Source organism: Lycium barbarum, chromosome 12 (assembly GCF_019175385.1).
Source record: "Lycium barbarum isolate Lr01 chromosome 12, ASM1917538v2, whole genome shotgun sequence".
Taxonomy (NCBI): Eukaryota; Viridiplantae; Streptophyta; class Magnoliopsida; order Solanales; family Solanaceae; genus Lycium; species Lycium barbarum.
In genome coordinates, this window is record NC_083348.1 from 60,736,521 (window position 1) to 60,750,639 (window position 14,119).

At 36.0% G+C, this 14,119-nt stretch overlaps 2 protein-coding genes across 2 annotated transcripts; both read left to right on the plus strand.

The window, feature by feature from the left end:
* Positions 1-2,889: 2,889 nt before the first annotated feature.
* LOC132623242 (uncharacterized) lies at positions 2,890-8,183 on the plus strand. The gene is made up of 6 exons (XM_060337973.1): positions 2,890-3,063; positions 3,863-4,314; positions 5,951-6,136; positions 6,537-6,644; positions 7,749-7,952; positions 8,046-8,183. The coding sequence occupies exons 1-6, from the start codon at positions 2,988-2,990 to the stop codon at positions 8,157-8,159; spliced, it is 1,140 nt and encodes a 379-aa protein (XP_060193956.1). The 5' UTR covers positions 2,890-2,987; the 3' UTR covers positions 8,160-8,183.
* On the plus strand, positions 8,042-13,026 carry LOC132623241 (uncharacterized). Its single transcript, XM_060337972.1, has 4 exons — positions 8,042-9,897; positions 10,215-11,631; positions 11,983-12,076; positions 12,661-13,026. The coding sequence occupies exons 1-2, from the start codon at positions 8,234-8,236 to the stop codon at positions 10,780-10,782; spliced, it is 2,232 nt and encodes a 743-aa protein (XP_060193955.1). The 5' UTR covers positions 8,042-8,233; the 3' UTR covers positions 10,783-11,631; positions 11,983-12,076; positions 12,661-13,026.
* Positions 13,027-14,119: the final 1,093 nt, after the last annotated feature.

Consider the following 14,119-nt stretch of genomic DNA (forward strand, 5'->3'; position numbering starts at 1 on the left):
GTATGATATCTATTGCGCACACACCACTGCAGTTGGGTATGAATAACATCGAGTCCTATTATGGCAGGGTATGTTATACACCGAGTCCTATTATGGACGGGTATGTTACACACCGAGTCCTATTAAGGTCGGGTACGTCATAATGGTGATGCTAATTATATATATATATATATATATATATATATATATATATATATATATATATATATATATATATATATATATATAGATGGAAGGTCTCCTTCGAAGGAAGGGGTAAGAAAATATGATGAACACCTTAGGAGGTACAAATAGCTTTTCTATCTAATGGCTCTTTCATCTTGTGTTACCATTCATGCTTTTATCATGTTATTACTTATGCTTTACATACTCAGTACATTGTTTGTACTGACGTCCTTTTGTTGTGGACGCTGCGTCATGCCCGCAGGTGGACAGGGAGACAGACTCCACCCATAGGCTGCCTTATCAGTGATTGTCTAGAGGAGCTTCATTTGATTGGGAGCTGCAACTGTTGGTATTATTCTTTTGTGTGTACATATATATATGGGCATAGCGGGGTCCTGTCCCATCCCGTCTTTATGATGTTATATACTCTTTCTAGAGGCTCGTAGATAGTTGTATAGAGCTAGATGTCTTTTAGCCTTGTCGGCTTGTGTATATATGGGCATAGTTGTTGATGTTGGAATAAAAGTGCCTTAGCTCGATGGAAATTGTGTTATTAATGCATAGAGATTATGAATAGGCCATATGGCTCACCTTAGATATGATTGTGAAAGTATGATGAGAGGTGCCCGGTGGGTTAGCTCCGGGGTGCCCGTCATGGCCCTCTAGTTGGGTCGTGATAACTTGTTGCAACAACTACAAATCTATTGGATATATCCTACAAACATAACCAAATAACTAAAGCTATGTCCAACATATTAGTGAGTTATTGCAACAGATTGTCTACTTGTTAAACTTGTTGCAACAACTCCAAATCTGTTGGTTATCTTCTACAAACAGAACCAGATAAATATCAGAACAAGAACAAAAAAACCATTTGTTGGATATCTTTTCCTAAACCCTGAACCATAACAGGATAACAACAGAAAAATCATCTATTTCACTACAAATACACAACAACAACAACAATATGGATTTTATCCAAACTTTTTCTAAACCCTGAACCAAACCGGAAAACAACCATCTATTTCCAAGACAACAGCAAAACCATCTACTTCATTGCAAACACACAACCATACAAGTTAAACAAAATACACCAAATGTATGTGTAACAATTGTTTTGCCCCAAGTTCATCACCTATTGGATAAAATCCTTTCTTTTCCTAAACCATACCATAGCAGGACAACAACACCAATAACAATATTTCATTACAAAATACACCAAATAGGGGTTTTCAAAGCAAGCAACCTCAGCAGATGTTTGCGACTGTCAAACAAGTGTTGAAGTTGCTGCAGCAACTTATGAATCTGTTGAAAAAAGTCAACAAGATTGCAAGCCATTTTTTCAAAATCCTATGGAGAATAAGAACAAAAAACTATAATTTTGACAACAACATACATTATTTACAACAGCACAAACCCCAACAAGTGAAACAAATACCCCAAATAAGGGTTTCTCAAATATGGAACAACAAAATAAACAACACTGAAGACAAACCCATGTCCTTCTTCTTCTTTTTCTATAGCCAAAATCATCAATTTCTAGAATAACTTTTGGAACAAGTGAAAGAAAAACTTTACCTTGATGTTGAAGAAGAAGCAACAGCAGTGGGTGGGGTGGGGTGGTAAGGGGGGGGGGAGACGATGTTGAAGAAGAAGCAACAACAGCGGGTGGGACATGAAGAAGAAGAAGAATTTTGAGAAGAATAGAAGAAGTGGGGAGTTTTGGTTGAGATGAACAACTTTTGATTTGAAACATGGAAGAAGTGGAGAGTCGTGGGGAGAGGAACGTTTTTTTTTTTTTTTTTTTTTATATAGTGAGTGGGTGTTTTGGGTGTTTTTGTATTTTGTAAAAGATTAAAAAAAATTAAAAGATATATTTTGGACCTCAATTAACTTAATCACAAATTTAAGTGAGTTTTGACTTGTACTGATTAAAATAGTTACCTTTAGTTAAGTTTTGATGTATCTCGCTCACTCCAGCTTCTCCTTCGACGGCGCGAATTTTGCAGGTTTCTCTCTCTCTCTCTCTCTCTCTCTCTTTTCTTTTGCAGTAATTTGCAGGTTTCTCCCACGCCTCGCAAGGATTTGGGCTCTTTTGCTCTGCAGTTCCTTTTGTTTAAAGTTTCCACTTCTAACTGGTAACTACTACTAGTACTGCAATTTTTTAATACATTCACATATACAACTTATAGTTATTATTTTATGTCAATAGTACGTCATCATATGATTTTTGTGTAATTAAGATTATTTACCCTTGCCTATGTTAGGATTGGTATGTCTGAAGTTTGGTTAGACACTTGTATGTCTTGTTGTAGGGATAAATTGTGATATCAAGAAACCTTTACTTTCTGAGACGAATTATGTTAGTCTTTGAATTACATGGACCTCAACAGATCAGAATGAAGACTGAATATTTACATAGCAGACTCCAGCTAACTTGGTATTTACCTTTAGTTGATTGAATTGATTGCTCATCTACTGAGGAACTGTGAGGGAGTTGGGAGCTTTTTAGTGACCCCCCCCCCCCCCCCCCTCCTCTCTCCTTTTTTTTTTTTGAAGGCAAAAAAACATTTTAATGATTTTTATAGTGACATAAAAAGGTGACTTATCAAAGGTAAAATAGAAGGCTAAGTATATATGGATACGATTATTTTAGTTTGTCAAATTAATCTGGAGATAGGAAAAGAATCTGGTCTCTTTCTAATGGCATAATGTTTTCTTTTGCAGGTTTCTCTCTCTCTTTTCTTTTGCAGTAATATCCATGGAGTTTAGACGAATTTTGTTCCGTCTCAAGTTCATTGTCAGATAAAAGAGAAGCAATAATGGAGAGAACTCCATCAGCTTGTGCGATGCAATGGAGCATAGACCTTGAAAAGGGCCTCCGTTCTAATAAACCTGGTCAGTTATACTTCTAATTTTATCAATCACATTAATAGCCCGAAAGGTAAAAGTGCTTATTTTTCAAAATAACAACACTTATTTTAGAGAATTTAGGTGTTTGATCAACCGTTTGATGTAGAAATAAGTGATTCTGAGTAGTGTAGGCTGATAAAAGTATCTTCTCCAAAAGTGCTTTTTGATTTTTTTTGGCACAAATTACCCATATAAAAAGTTCGTCTTTACAAAATTAATTACTCCCTCTGTTTGAATTTATGTGGCACCATTTAGAATTTTGAAATTTGTGGTCCAAAACAACCCTTATATATTTGTGTGGCTGTAGAAGTTTTTAAATATAGAAATGTGACATTCTTTTTGGGATAAGACTAAAAGGAAAGTGTGCAGTGTGCCACATAAATTGATACGGGGGGTAATATTATCTTCCTTTTTCATAAATTGATACTTAAAAGCACTTTTCTGAAAATACTGGTGTGACACGAACTAATAACAAAAACATTTCTCAAATGATTTAGCCAAAGACAAATTACGACTCTTCCAAAACACTTCTTAGGAAAAAACACTTTTGATAAGAAGTATTTCTCAAAATAAGCTGATTTGGGTAGCTTGGCCTAACAGGTTCAAAGTCCTTTTCTATAAGAACTTCTTTTGTTCGTAATTTTTTTTTCAATGAGGATTGCAGTTTGATTGTTAATGTATCTTATATGTTGTGAAGAATCATTGTTTGGTTTAAACCATTTTGTAATACTCCTCTATTATAGTCTCTGAGTGATACTTGTCTGTTCTTTCCCACGATCGTTAGGTAAATCTACCAGAGCCATACTAGATATTGGGCCAAGACTTGAGTGGTGGAGTAGAGAGTCAAATCTTCATGCTGCTGAGTACAAAATATTCGGCTTAACTCCTGGGGAAGATAAGCTATTTGCAAATGCTGTCCTTCTTAGTCTTGCGGATGCATTCAGGTCGGGAGACAAACAAATGAAGCTTTGCATAGTGAAGATTTTCTTGTCTGAGCTCAAGCAGAGAAGACGATTGAGGAGTGAGGGGAGAAAAGATGAGGGAATCCTTTCAAAGGATAATTTAGATAGCTGTAGCGAACTTTTGACTAGAATAAAAATAGTATTCGACTCTGGAAACGATGAAGAGAGAGCATTGGCTTTAGCTCTATTTGGTTTCTGGGCTCATATTGCGAAAGATAGCGCTGATGTTAGATACCTCATACTTTCAAGCTTGGTCTCAACGCATATTCTGGAGGTAAGATCTGTCCATCTTACTGAGTGCTATATGTTATATTGACATTATTAGCGTAATTGCTGATCTTTACCTTGTCCAAAAGAAAAAAAAATTAGCTTAAATTGCTGACTGTGTTTTCCCGCTAAACAACTTTAAAGTACATAAGGTGGCTTGTATGAGAGAATATGTTCACAACAGAATATCCACTACTTGTTAAGATTCAGTTTAGGGAAGCCGTTATTAAGGTATAGAAGTTCAAAATGGTTCATCTGATGTTGCACCCTGTCTTTAACACATTTTTGGTTGGAAAATCTGCTTGCACTTCGAGTTTCCCAAGTTCCCAAAACACAATTATAGGGATGATCTGGAGCAAGGTGTGCTGAAGAGCATTACCTTTTGGGGCAGACCCACCAGCATTGTAGGGTATGAATGATCGAGATTATTCTGTCATTTTACCCCAAATATGTCTACAAGTAATTGCTAATTTCCAGATTTTGGCAGCTAACTCTCAAGTCATACATAAGCTCTCCAGTCTACATGGTTTCTAATTTGGAACTTGTAGAACACACAGATAATGTTGTGCCAAAATATCTGAATATAACCTCATGTAGCTTCTTTACAAAAATCTCCACATGAAAAAGTAGACTTTGAAAGGAAGCACCGGATCCCAAATCTGGTTCTAGGTGTCGATATATAATTATCAAAACTTCTTCCTGATCCGTAAGGCAGTCCTCTCGAGTTTTCTTCTGAGGAAAATATAAAATTAAAGTCTTCCCTATGTGTCATAGACCTTCTAATTTTCCTGTTGAGGCGCTTACCTGCCCCCATAAAGACAATCTCTTTCTAGCTGTGCATTTGTTAAATGCAACTATGCAAGTTATAAAGCTGGAGAGTTAATGTTCATAATGTTTAAGTTTAATACTCACATGTTGTTCTTTTGATCTTCAATGAACTGAAAGTCGAAATTGAACTCCGAAAAATCTACAGTTCCTATTTTCGTCACGAGAACAATGGCTGAAACAAAGTTCTTTCCTAAATCCTTCAATCTTGGCATTGCTAACAAACACTTGAAGACAGACAAAAGATAGGTGATGAATAGATTTAAAAAATTTAAGTCTTGAAAGAGCATTAGGATTTAATGCCTTTAACCGTATTAGGGATGGATCATTGCGAAACTCCAAGAGAATTATGTTTGGAATTGCTTTTTATGCCCCTTAAAGGTCTGATCATCTAGCCTCCTATGAAAAATTATGCTCCTCGACGATAAGCTCCCTCTAGCAATTGCACTAACTGTGGAAGTTTCAACATGATCAATTCTGAGGGGAAAAAGGAGTCAATCAAGTGTTCAGTAGTCTCTTCCTCAACGACCCTACTCCCTGTGGTTCCTTTCTTCACTGTCATCCTCACTGCCCTCCTCCTCATCTTTCTGATATTCCTAATCGATGTGAAAGGGCTATTACTCTGATCATTTGTCTCCTTTGTCCATAGAGAACTTTCTGCTTTTTAATTTGTCGTCAATATTTGACCATCTTTTTTTGTGTTTCTATTCTTTCTGTTTTTTGTTCAGATATTAGGTAACAACAACTGCATATTGTTTGTATTTGCCTCTAACTCATGGCATGAATGATTGGTGCAACCATTTTGCGTCTATCTATAGGCAAAGGCTTCTTTGTTTGCAGGTGGATGCTTTTCTGAATTGGCTGATGACTTTGCTTATGTATTTCTGGAGATGCTTGGAGGTCTGTTGACATCATCTGAAACACCAAGGGCTATAAGGTTAGCAGGAGCACATGCTTTTGCTAAAATGCAGTGTTCAATTTTACTAGCGGATAAAGCTCATAAGGTTCAGTATTTCTCTTTAATATGTGTTTCTGCCACCAAGCACATGTAGGTTTTCTTATTACACTTTACACAGGCCCATTATCCTTCTTTCCCTTTTCGTTTTGTTCTAGAAGAGCTTGCTTTTGAACTAACTTTATTCAGAAACCATAATGTAAACACTCATAGATATTACAACATTATGCATGGGAAATGCATGTATTTTTTTTTCATGTATGAAATGCAGTTTATCATCTCTTAATTAATTGTGACTATTGCTTTAGTTTCTTTTACAACCTACAGTTTCATTTAAATTGGTTTTCAACGATACCAAGCAGAACTGTATTGTCTAACCATTTGTGTACTTGAAAAAGTGAGTTCAGATTTCTATTGCAGCACTGAAGTGGATGTTTCTGATATTGCAGACTGGCATGAAGCTTATCAGAGAATCTGCAGAGGAAGACTTCTCTATGGTGATGCTAGTTTCACTTTCCAAAATTGCTTTTAAATGGACATCTCTAATTCCTATACAGGTATGTGATTTTACTGATTTTGTTTGATTTTCATTGTCTCTAATGACAACATCGTACACAGAAAAGGCAGAGAACTACAACAATGAGAAGGAATTTTAAAAAAAAGTAATGGAAGCTAAGTTTTGTTCCCAAGATCATCCACTTAAAAGGGTAAGATAAAGAACTGCAACAGTAATAAAGGAAAATTAAGAAAACGGATTCCCAGTTAACTTTTTGAAAAGACACTTGAGACCGAATGATGGATATGTTGGTAAATGGCGTGAGTAGCTGGTGTGTTAGGAATTAAAATTATAAACATGAGGTCAACTATACAATGTCATAAGCTATGTTTAATGATAAAATCAGGATATAACAGGAAACGAGAGAAGATTGTCTAAGATGGTTTTGCCATCTCCTATGTAAACCTCCAAATACACCATTGTATGCATGGATGTGGTTGTAGAGAAGAGTCTGCAAGTGTAAGTATAAGTGGAATATATAAAATCTCTAGCTTTATAGAACCCCTAATTTGATTTAAAAGACCAATTCTTTAGTAATATTAGAATGAAAACCCGAATAAGGCACAACACATATAAGATCCATATTAACTTACACCAACTAGCTTAGGATTGATTTAATAGGAAAGGCCATGCGATTTTTAGTCATGACTGAGCCGTGAATCATAGATTATATGCTAGCGAAAGGGACATCTGTTTAAGTGTGTAGCCATCTCATCTAAAAGCTTAAGCTGTTAGAAACTATGTTGTTTGATCTCTCCAAAAATGTCGCCCCCTGTCGGATTCTCAAAAAGTGCACTATTTGGAGAAAATCCGACACACCCCTGTCGAGACAATATTTTAAGGGTCCGATCAAAATAGGTTAGAAAGAGCACACTTTTATTTTGCTTAATTATATTATCATCATGCCCCTTCACGTGCGGGCTTGATTCTTTTGGCTGAGCCAAACACGTGGAAATCCGTTTTTATAAAGGGTTGGCGGTGAGACTCGAACTTAGGATCTTTTCATAGAGAGGACACACTTTTATTTGCTTAACTATGTTCTCAAGAACATCTATTGTATTTCAACCTGATTTTTTGCATATCTATCTTTGGATTTTTGTTACAGATGGAATTGCTTCTCTCATTTATGAATAAGGAAAGAGGTTTGAGCCTGCAAGCTATGGCATTAAAATGTCTTTGTTTCATTTTAGCCAAAGGAATGTATCACTTCCCTGCCAGTTCAAATATGACTCTAAAGTTGCTTGGTCTCATAAATCAGTCTGATTTTCCACCAGCTTTGCATTTTGAAGCCCTAAAAGCTTTTTGCAAGGTATTTCCTCTTCATCTGTCAAATTTATGGTATTGGCATCATAGTAGTACTGTTTACATTCTCTCACTTCGCAGATATTGCCACCCAACCTAGATACAATTCCATGCACAAAGCTCCTCACTATTTTCTCCAAGTTCATACAAATTGTCGAGTTCAGAATACTATCCCCAATTATCTCAGAGAGGGTTTTCGCTGTTCATGTATTAGCTAGTATTTTTGACAAACTTTTGGGAACACTGAAAGATGCAGCAGGTGGAATTAGTTCAATTGTTGCATCTAACATGATTACTTTCACAGTCGGTCGCGTCTCCCAACTAATAAAGTTAGTGCTAGAGAATCCTCATCCAGACACGGAGGTGGAGCAGGAGACAAAGAGTTTACTTCTTATTTTAGTTAATCTGGTTGAAGGACATCGAGATCTCTCTGGTATTGTACTGGATAAGAGCTGCATAGTTATTGAACATGTGGTCAGCATGCTCAATGAATTCACTGGCATGACACATTCAAGCTCAGAAGATCACCATATAACAAAGCTTGACAGAGAGAACCATACATTAATTGCATCCAGAGTTTTGGTTTATGTATCCCAACTTCTGATAACTTACTTTGAAGTGCTGGATGTTTCCACTACTGGTGCCACCCAAGTCTTTAACAGAATGAAGCACCTGGTTGAGCACGTGCACCAGTGCAGCTTACTTCCTACTTATATCCGCCTAATATATCACCTCTTGTTGCACTTCCATGCTGCATATCAGTGTATGTGGCTGGAGATAGGGGAAGATATGGTTTCTAATAGGAATTTCCGCCTATCTCGTTGTAGTTCTTTCTCACATGATGGTTCCCTTTCCCAGCATGAAATTCTTATTATTGATTGTGTGAAGGAAATTCTGTATAAAAAAGATTATTGGTCGTCTTATAAGCTTGGAAAATATGTTGCATGTCGTGGTGCATGGTTGGTAGTTGCCTACATATTTGGGGAATTAATACCTATGGTTCAATCTGATATTTGTTGTTCTTGGTTGAAATCCATAGCCCATCTTTCAGAACTGGAAAGGCAAGTCCAGTTGCTTGGGACTACTATTTCTGGAAATACTGCTGGGAAAATTACGACAGTTAATCACATTGAAAATGTTGTCGGGGCCTGCAACAAGCTTTGTTCTTTAGAGAAAGCTTTTGATGCCTCTGTTTCTGGTCTTACTTATAGTTTCCAGAGATGGTTTATTACTTTAAGATCAAAGGTTGTTAAAACTGTAGCAGATGTACTTAAATTATTGAGCATGAATTCGTTTTCACAAGAAGCCACCACAAGTACTAAACAAATAGAGGAAAAGATTTTGTTTCAGCACTTGCAATCTTCGCAAGGACTCAGCTCTTTGTTGCAATTGCTTGCCCACGCTTCTTCCCAGTTCATGAGGCTAGTAAAGGAATTTGATCTCTTAGCAACATCATGCATTGGCATGGACAGAAAAATTATGAAGATAGTTTCTGACCTTGGATTAAGTTGTTCACTCTTAGCCTTCAGTACCGGTTTAGCATTTTGTTTTGCCAGTTCCAATGCTAAACAAGACTGTAGTATATATGGTCTTGAAACCTCAAAGGAGCAATTTCGTACTCTGCTGGTTCATGACTTATTAAGGAGACTGGGGTATATAGACTTAGAAACTAGCAAAAATCTGCGGCAGCTTTTGAATTTCCGTCGAAGCTCTAGCAGTTGCTCAATGCAAGAATTCCAAAATGAATTATCTACTACTCGTGTTGAAGCAAGAGATGTTTCTAAACTTTGTAGATATTTCGTTCAAAGATTTCTTAATTTGCAAGCAAGTACCGTACATGACAATACTGGTATATCCCGAGCTCCTCATGATGCTCTGCAGTTGCTGTTCAACATTATTTCCTCCTGGATACAGATCCCTTTCCGGACTCCGAAACACTTTTTCCAATTCAGGTAACTGAAGTTTCTTGCGTGATTTTTCAATCATAAGAAGATTTGGAGCTATTATTGAATTTATTGAGATATTCTAGTGTTGTTTGTCTGTTTTATATATGGTAGCCTACTCATGCTTAGATGCCATTGTCCGTTTTTATAAAATTGTTTCCGGTGGGATGGGAATACATAGCAACAGGTCATTTGAAATAATAGTGGATTTGAGTGAAAACAACTTCTGAGAGCTGTTTGATTCAAAATATAATGATTCTAGTGTTGAAATTGTTTAATTTTGATATCAGATAATACCAATCTGATATTGATCTATGAAATGGCAGGTCCCCCATTTCTGCTGAGCTTTTCATAACAAATGAAGATGGTAAAAGGATGGATGATATATCTGTCTTGTCAGGCTTTCAGATCCCTCTAAATCTGTGCATTCAACTAAGAAATATATCTCCAGACCAGCAGTCTCAGGTGTCAAAATTGTGCTGCATCCTTCACTCACGAACATCCTTCCAAGTATTTAGTGCAAACGGGGATAAGAAAGTTCCAGAGTCCAGCTGTCAAGCTTGGAAAAGTGATCACATGGTAGACCTTAATGACAAGTTATTGCACTTTACAACAGGTTCTACCAAGAGGAGTGGATTACATGCTATGGAAAGTGCTGAAGGGATTTATGCCGTGGATAAAGTTGTATTTTTTGATCCTAATGAGAAAGGGCAAGGATTTGCAGCCTGCTTGCTAGATGTTTCAGCATTTCCTGTGGGTTCTTACCAAATCAAATGGCACAGCTGTTGTATAGACAATAATGGAACTTACTGGAGCCTTATGCCCCTGAACACTGATCAGTTCTTCACCGTACATGAATCTTCTAATATTGGTCCTGTTTTTAGAGTGCCATAGACTGCAGTTCTTTAGTTAGAGCCAGAAAGAAGTTGTTAATAGATATATTTATTGGTATTTTATTATAATAGAAGAGTGAGATAAGATACTGTTTGACATGTCTGTTTATTGGAAATATTAATTCAACACTAGATAGCAAGAGTAACTCATTGGTAAAACACGAGTACTGATAACTCTTACATTTTGGTTAGGAAGCCAATAAGTTTAGATTTTTATGTGTGTCACGATGTGTTCTATAAATCTGACTATCTAGTGGTTTTCTGTGTTATCATGCCAAGGATATGTTGCAATTCTATTTTCTAACTAGTTTCTAGTTAATTACTTTAATTGCTTAGTACACTGCATATCTGATATTTGAATGATGAGTCAGCATTAGTCGATACTAAAGTTTTTCTTCTTCTTTTTTTCTGGTGTTTTTAAGACTGATAACGTGTTACATTCTACATTGAAGCATGGGAGTTGTCACATCTTGTGCCTAGGCTCTAGGTGCATAGAAACTTATTTGTATTGTAGATGGTCCAATACCAAACTAGTCTGAGCATCCTAGATGTTTAACGATTTTGCAAGATGCTTACATGGGTTGTGGACGAGCTGAGCAAAGAGAGACTGTAGCTAATTTGAAGCACTTAGTCAGGAGGATTTGAATTGTCTAGGTTACAGCAGTTTCAATTGAGCAGTCGCTTTCCAAATGGAAGCACCTATAGCCCCCACATGTCAGAATGGTGTTGGTTTTGGCAATGGTTGTAGGCGGTTTTGATCCAGTGGACAAGTTTTTGCCACTGGTTGACAAGAGAAGCTAAGTCGTTTTACAACTAGGTGCTGCCTGCTGCTGCCGATTTTGTTTGCAGAGTAAGTTCTTGCTAACTGGAAAAACTCTAAAATAGTCAAAACTAGAGAATAGTTGCTGTGTTATTTTCCACTGCCTTATGAAAAATAGAAAATTTTATCTTTTGAACTTGACCCTTGGTAGCAAAAGGGTAGAGTTCTAGGAATAGGCGACTTGTTCCTTATTCATAGTATTTGGTAGTGTTTTGTAGCTTGCAGTTCATAGTAAATATCCACTTTAACAGTGGACTATCGTCTAACTTGCTTCACAAAAGAAAGTTCTGATGTCTCAAATAAATCGACTCCTTACTTGGTAGTTATTAGCATGAGATCTATTTTAGTAGAAACTTAATTGTTTATTTTATTTTCCATCAGGAGGACGTGAAAGAGTTTCACCTGCTGAACGAGATCAGTAGTGAAGTTCTAGTAAGGGAATTGAAAGATATGGAGTTGGGATAGTGGTAGCTTGGTAAGCAACTTTTAATGTGTCTTCAAATTCTGTAGCAACATGCATACTTAAGTCAAGGGTCGGGATTTACCAGAGTCTGGCGTCATGAAGTGATTGACTGTTCCTACTATGATGAGGTTTGGATGAGCCTAATCAGTGTCAAGGGAAACATTTTCTTATTAAGCTGCCTTTGGAGGCTTTTAACTTAACCTTTGTAAGGTTCAGTTTGTTTGATATTGAATGTGATCCTAATCATCTTAATCCAATCATGTTCTGCAATAAGCATTGCATCATTAGTTTGCAATTTCCCAAGGGTAGCAATAAGGTGAATTCATAATTCATAAGTCATAACTCATAAATTTAATTAGCTAACCTTTTATTTTGTAGAGTGCACTTCTATCTAGCCTTCTACCATATTTTCTTGACCCTTCCTTTTAAACAGAATATTTTATTGTTCAAATTTCTTCCAGTAGTTTATGTTCTTCTCTCTGTATATGCTAGGGGTAGTTGCTGTGATACTTAGAATATGCGTTTTTATTAAATGAGTGCATGTTAGAAGGGTTATATTGGTTATTGACCTTTGCTCCATTTTGTTATAAGTGCAGAACTACCGCTTGGATCTTTCCACAATGACCAAACTTTTGCTAGAAGATTAACACAACTTGGAAAAGAAAATGCTGGCTGAAAAGAAAAAGTGAAAAATTGCATGTTTTTGTTTTTCATTTTATCTTATTAGGATGAGCGGTGACACCTGACGAGGGGACTCATGAGTGGCGATATCTTCTATGTTTGAATTTCAGCTTAAGATGTTGATCCAATATTATTGGAACTTTGTCTGGTCCTTTAATTAACACTTTCTTTGAATGGTTGTTACATATTGTTTCATAATGTATCGTATTATGTAACTTTATCTGGTCATATTGTTTCTAATTTATGTGATTTTCTCCTTCACATGTTTGTGAGGCGTCGTTTTTCTGGAAAATCCATTGATCATATGCCAATGCATAGAAGGAATAAGATCTATTTTTCTAGTAGGTTAAATTATTACTCCATGATTGGAGTGGCATGCGTTTTGATAGCACTTTCCCATGGTAACAAAAGTGACTTCTGCCGTATTTACCATGGCTCTACATAAACTCGGGAAAATCCTAGAGGGAATATAGTTTGAGTCCAATAATAGTAATACGTAAAGGAAACAAGAAAACCTACTAAAATAGAATTCTTGACAACCTAGTAGTCTTTTTTTTTTCCTGGTTTTGGTAAAGATTTTATTACCAAGTGACAATATGTACAATTACAGACTGTTATGTATGCATCATATGCTTAAGGACCTTGTAGTCATTTTAGTTTCAAAATCACTTCGTTTGATGAAATTATTAAAATAATGTCACAAATCCTAGCATATAAGTTGTATACAAGAGGTGAAGAGTAAGACTACCCACAAAAAAGAAACGATTTTCTATGAGGAGAATCCTATCATTAAATATTGGTCATAATCTGATGTATGCTCCAAATATTGGTCACCCATTAGTTATGCGTAAATCATGGTAATGCAAGAACTCTTTACGTATTGAATAATAATATAACGAGACCTACCAAAAAATAGTATAACGAAAGTTATGGGAGGAGCAATAAGCCAATAATGTCGAAATTGTTATGCGAATAGTCATGCTTTGAGAATCTGTTTTGTCTCTAGTCACACTAACTGTTTAATAGCATGTTTTTATTTTATAGTCATACATAAGATCATATACAATTCATGCATAGCGCTAATCATGCATGCATAAATTATGAGGATTAATTTCTCTTAATCTTGATTAATCAAACATTGCACGTACTTTATTTATGCCAAATTTTAGGATTGAATACCAAACTAACCTACACTCCCTAGAGTCGAAACTATTGTTGGCTTTTCCAATTAGATAAAAAGGGATAATAACATTTTAGTCCCTCAATTACTATAAATTCTAGTTTTGATCACTGTTGAGTCATATATATATATATATATATATATATATATATATATATATATATATATATATATATATATATATATGACTCAAC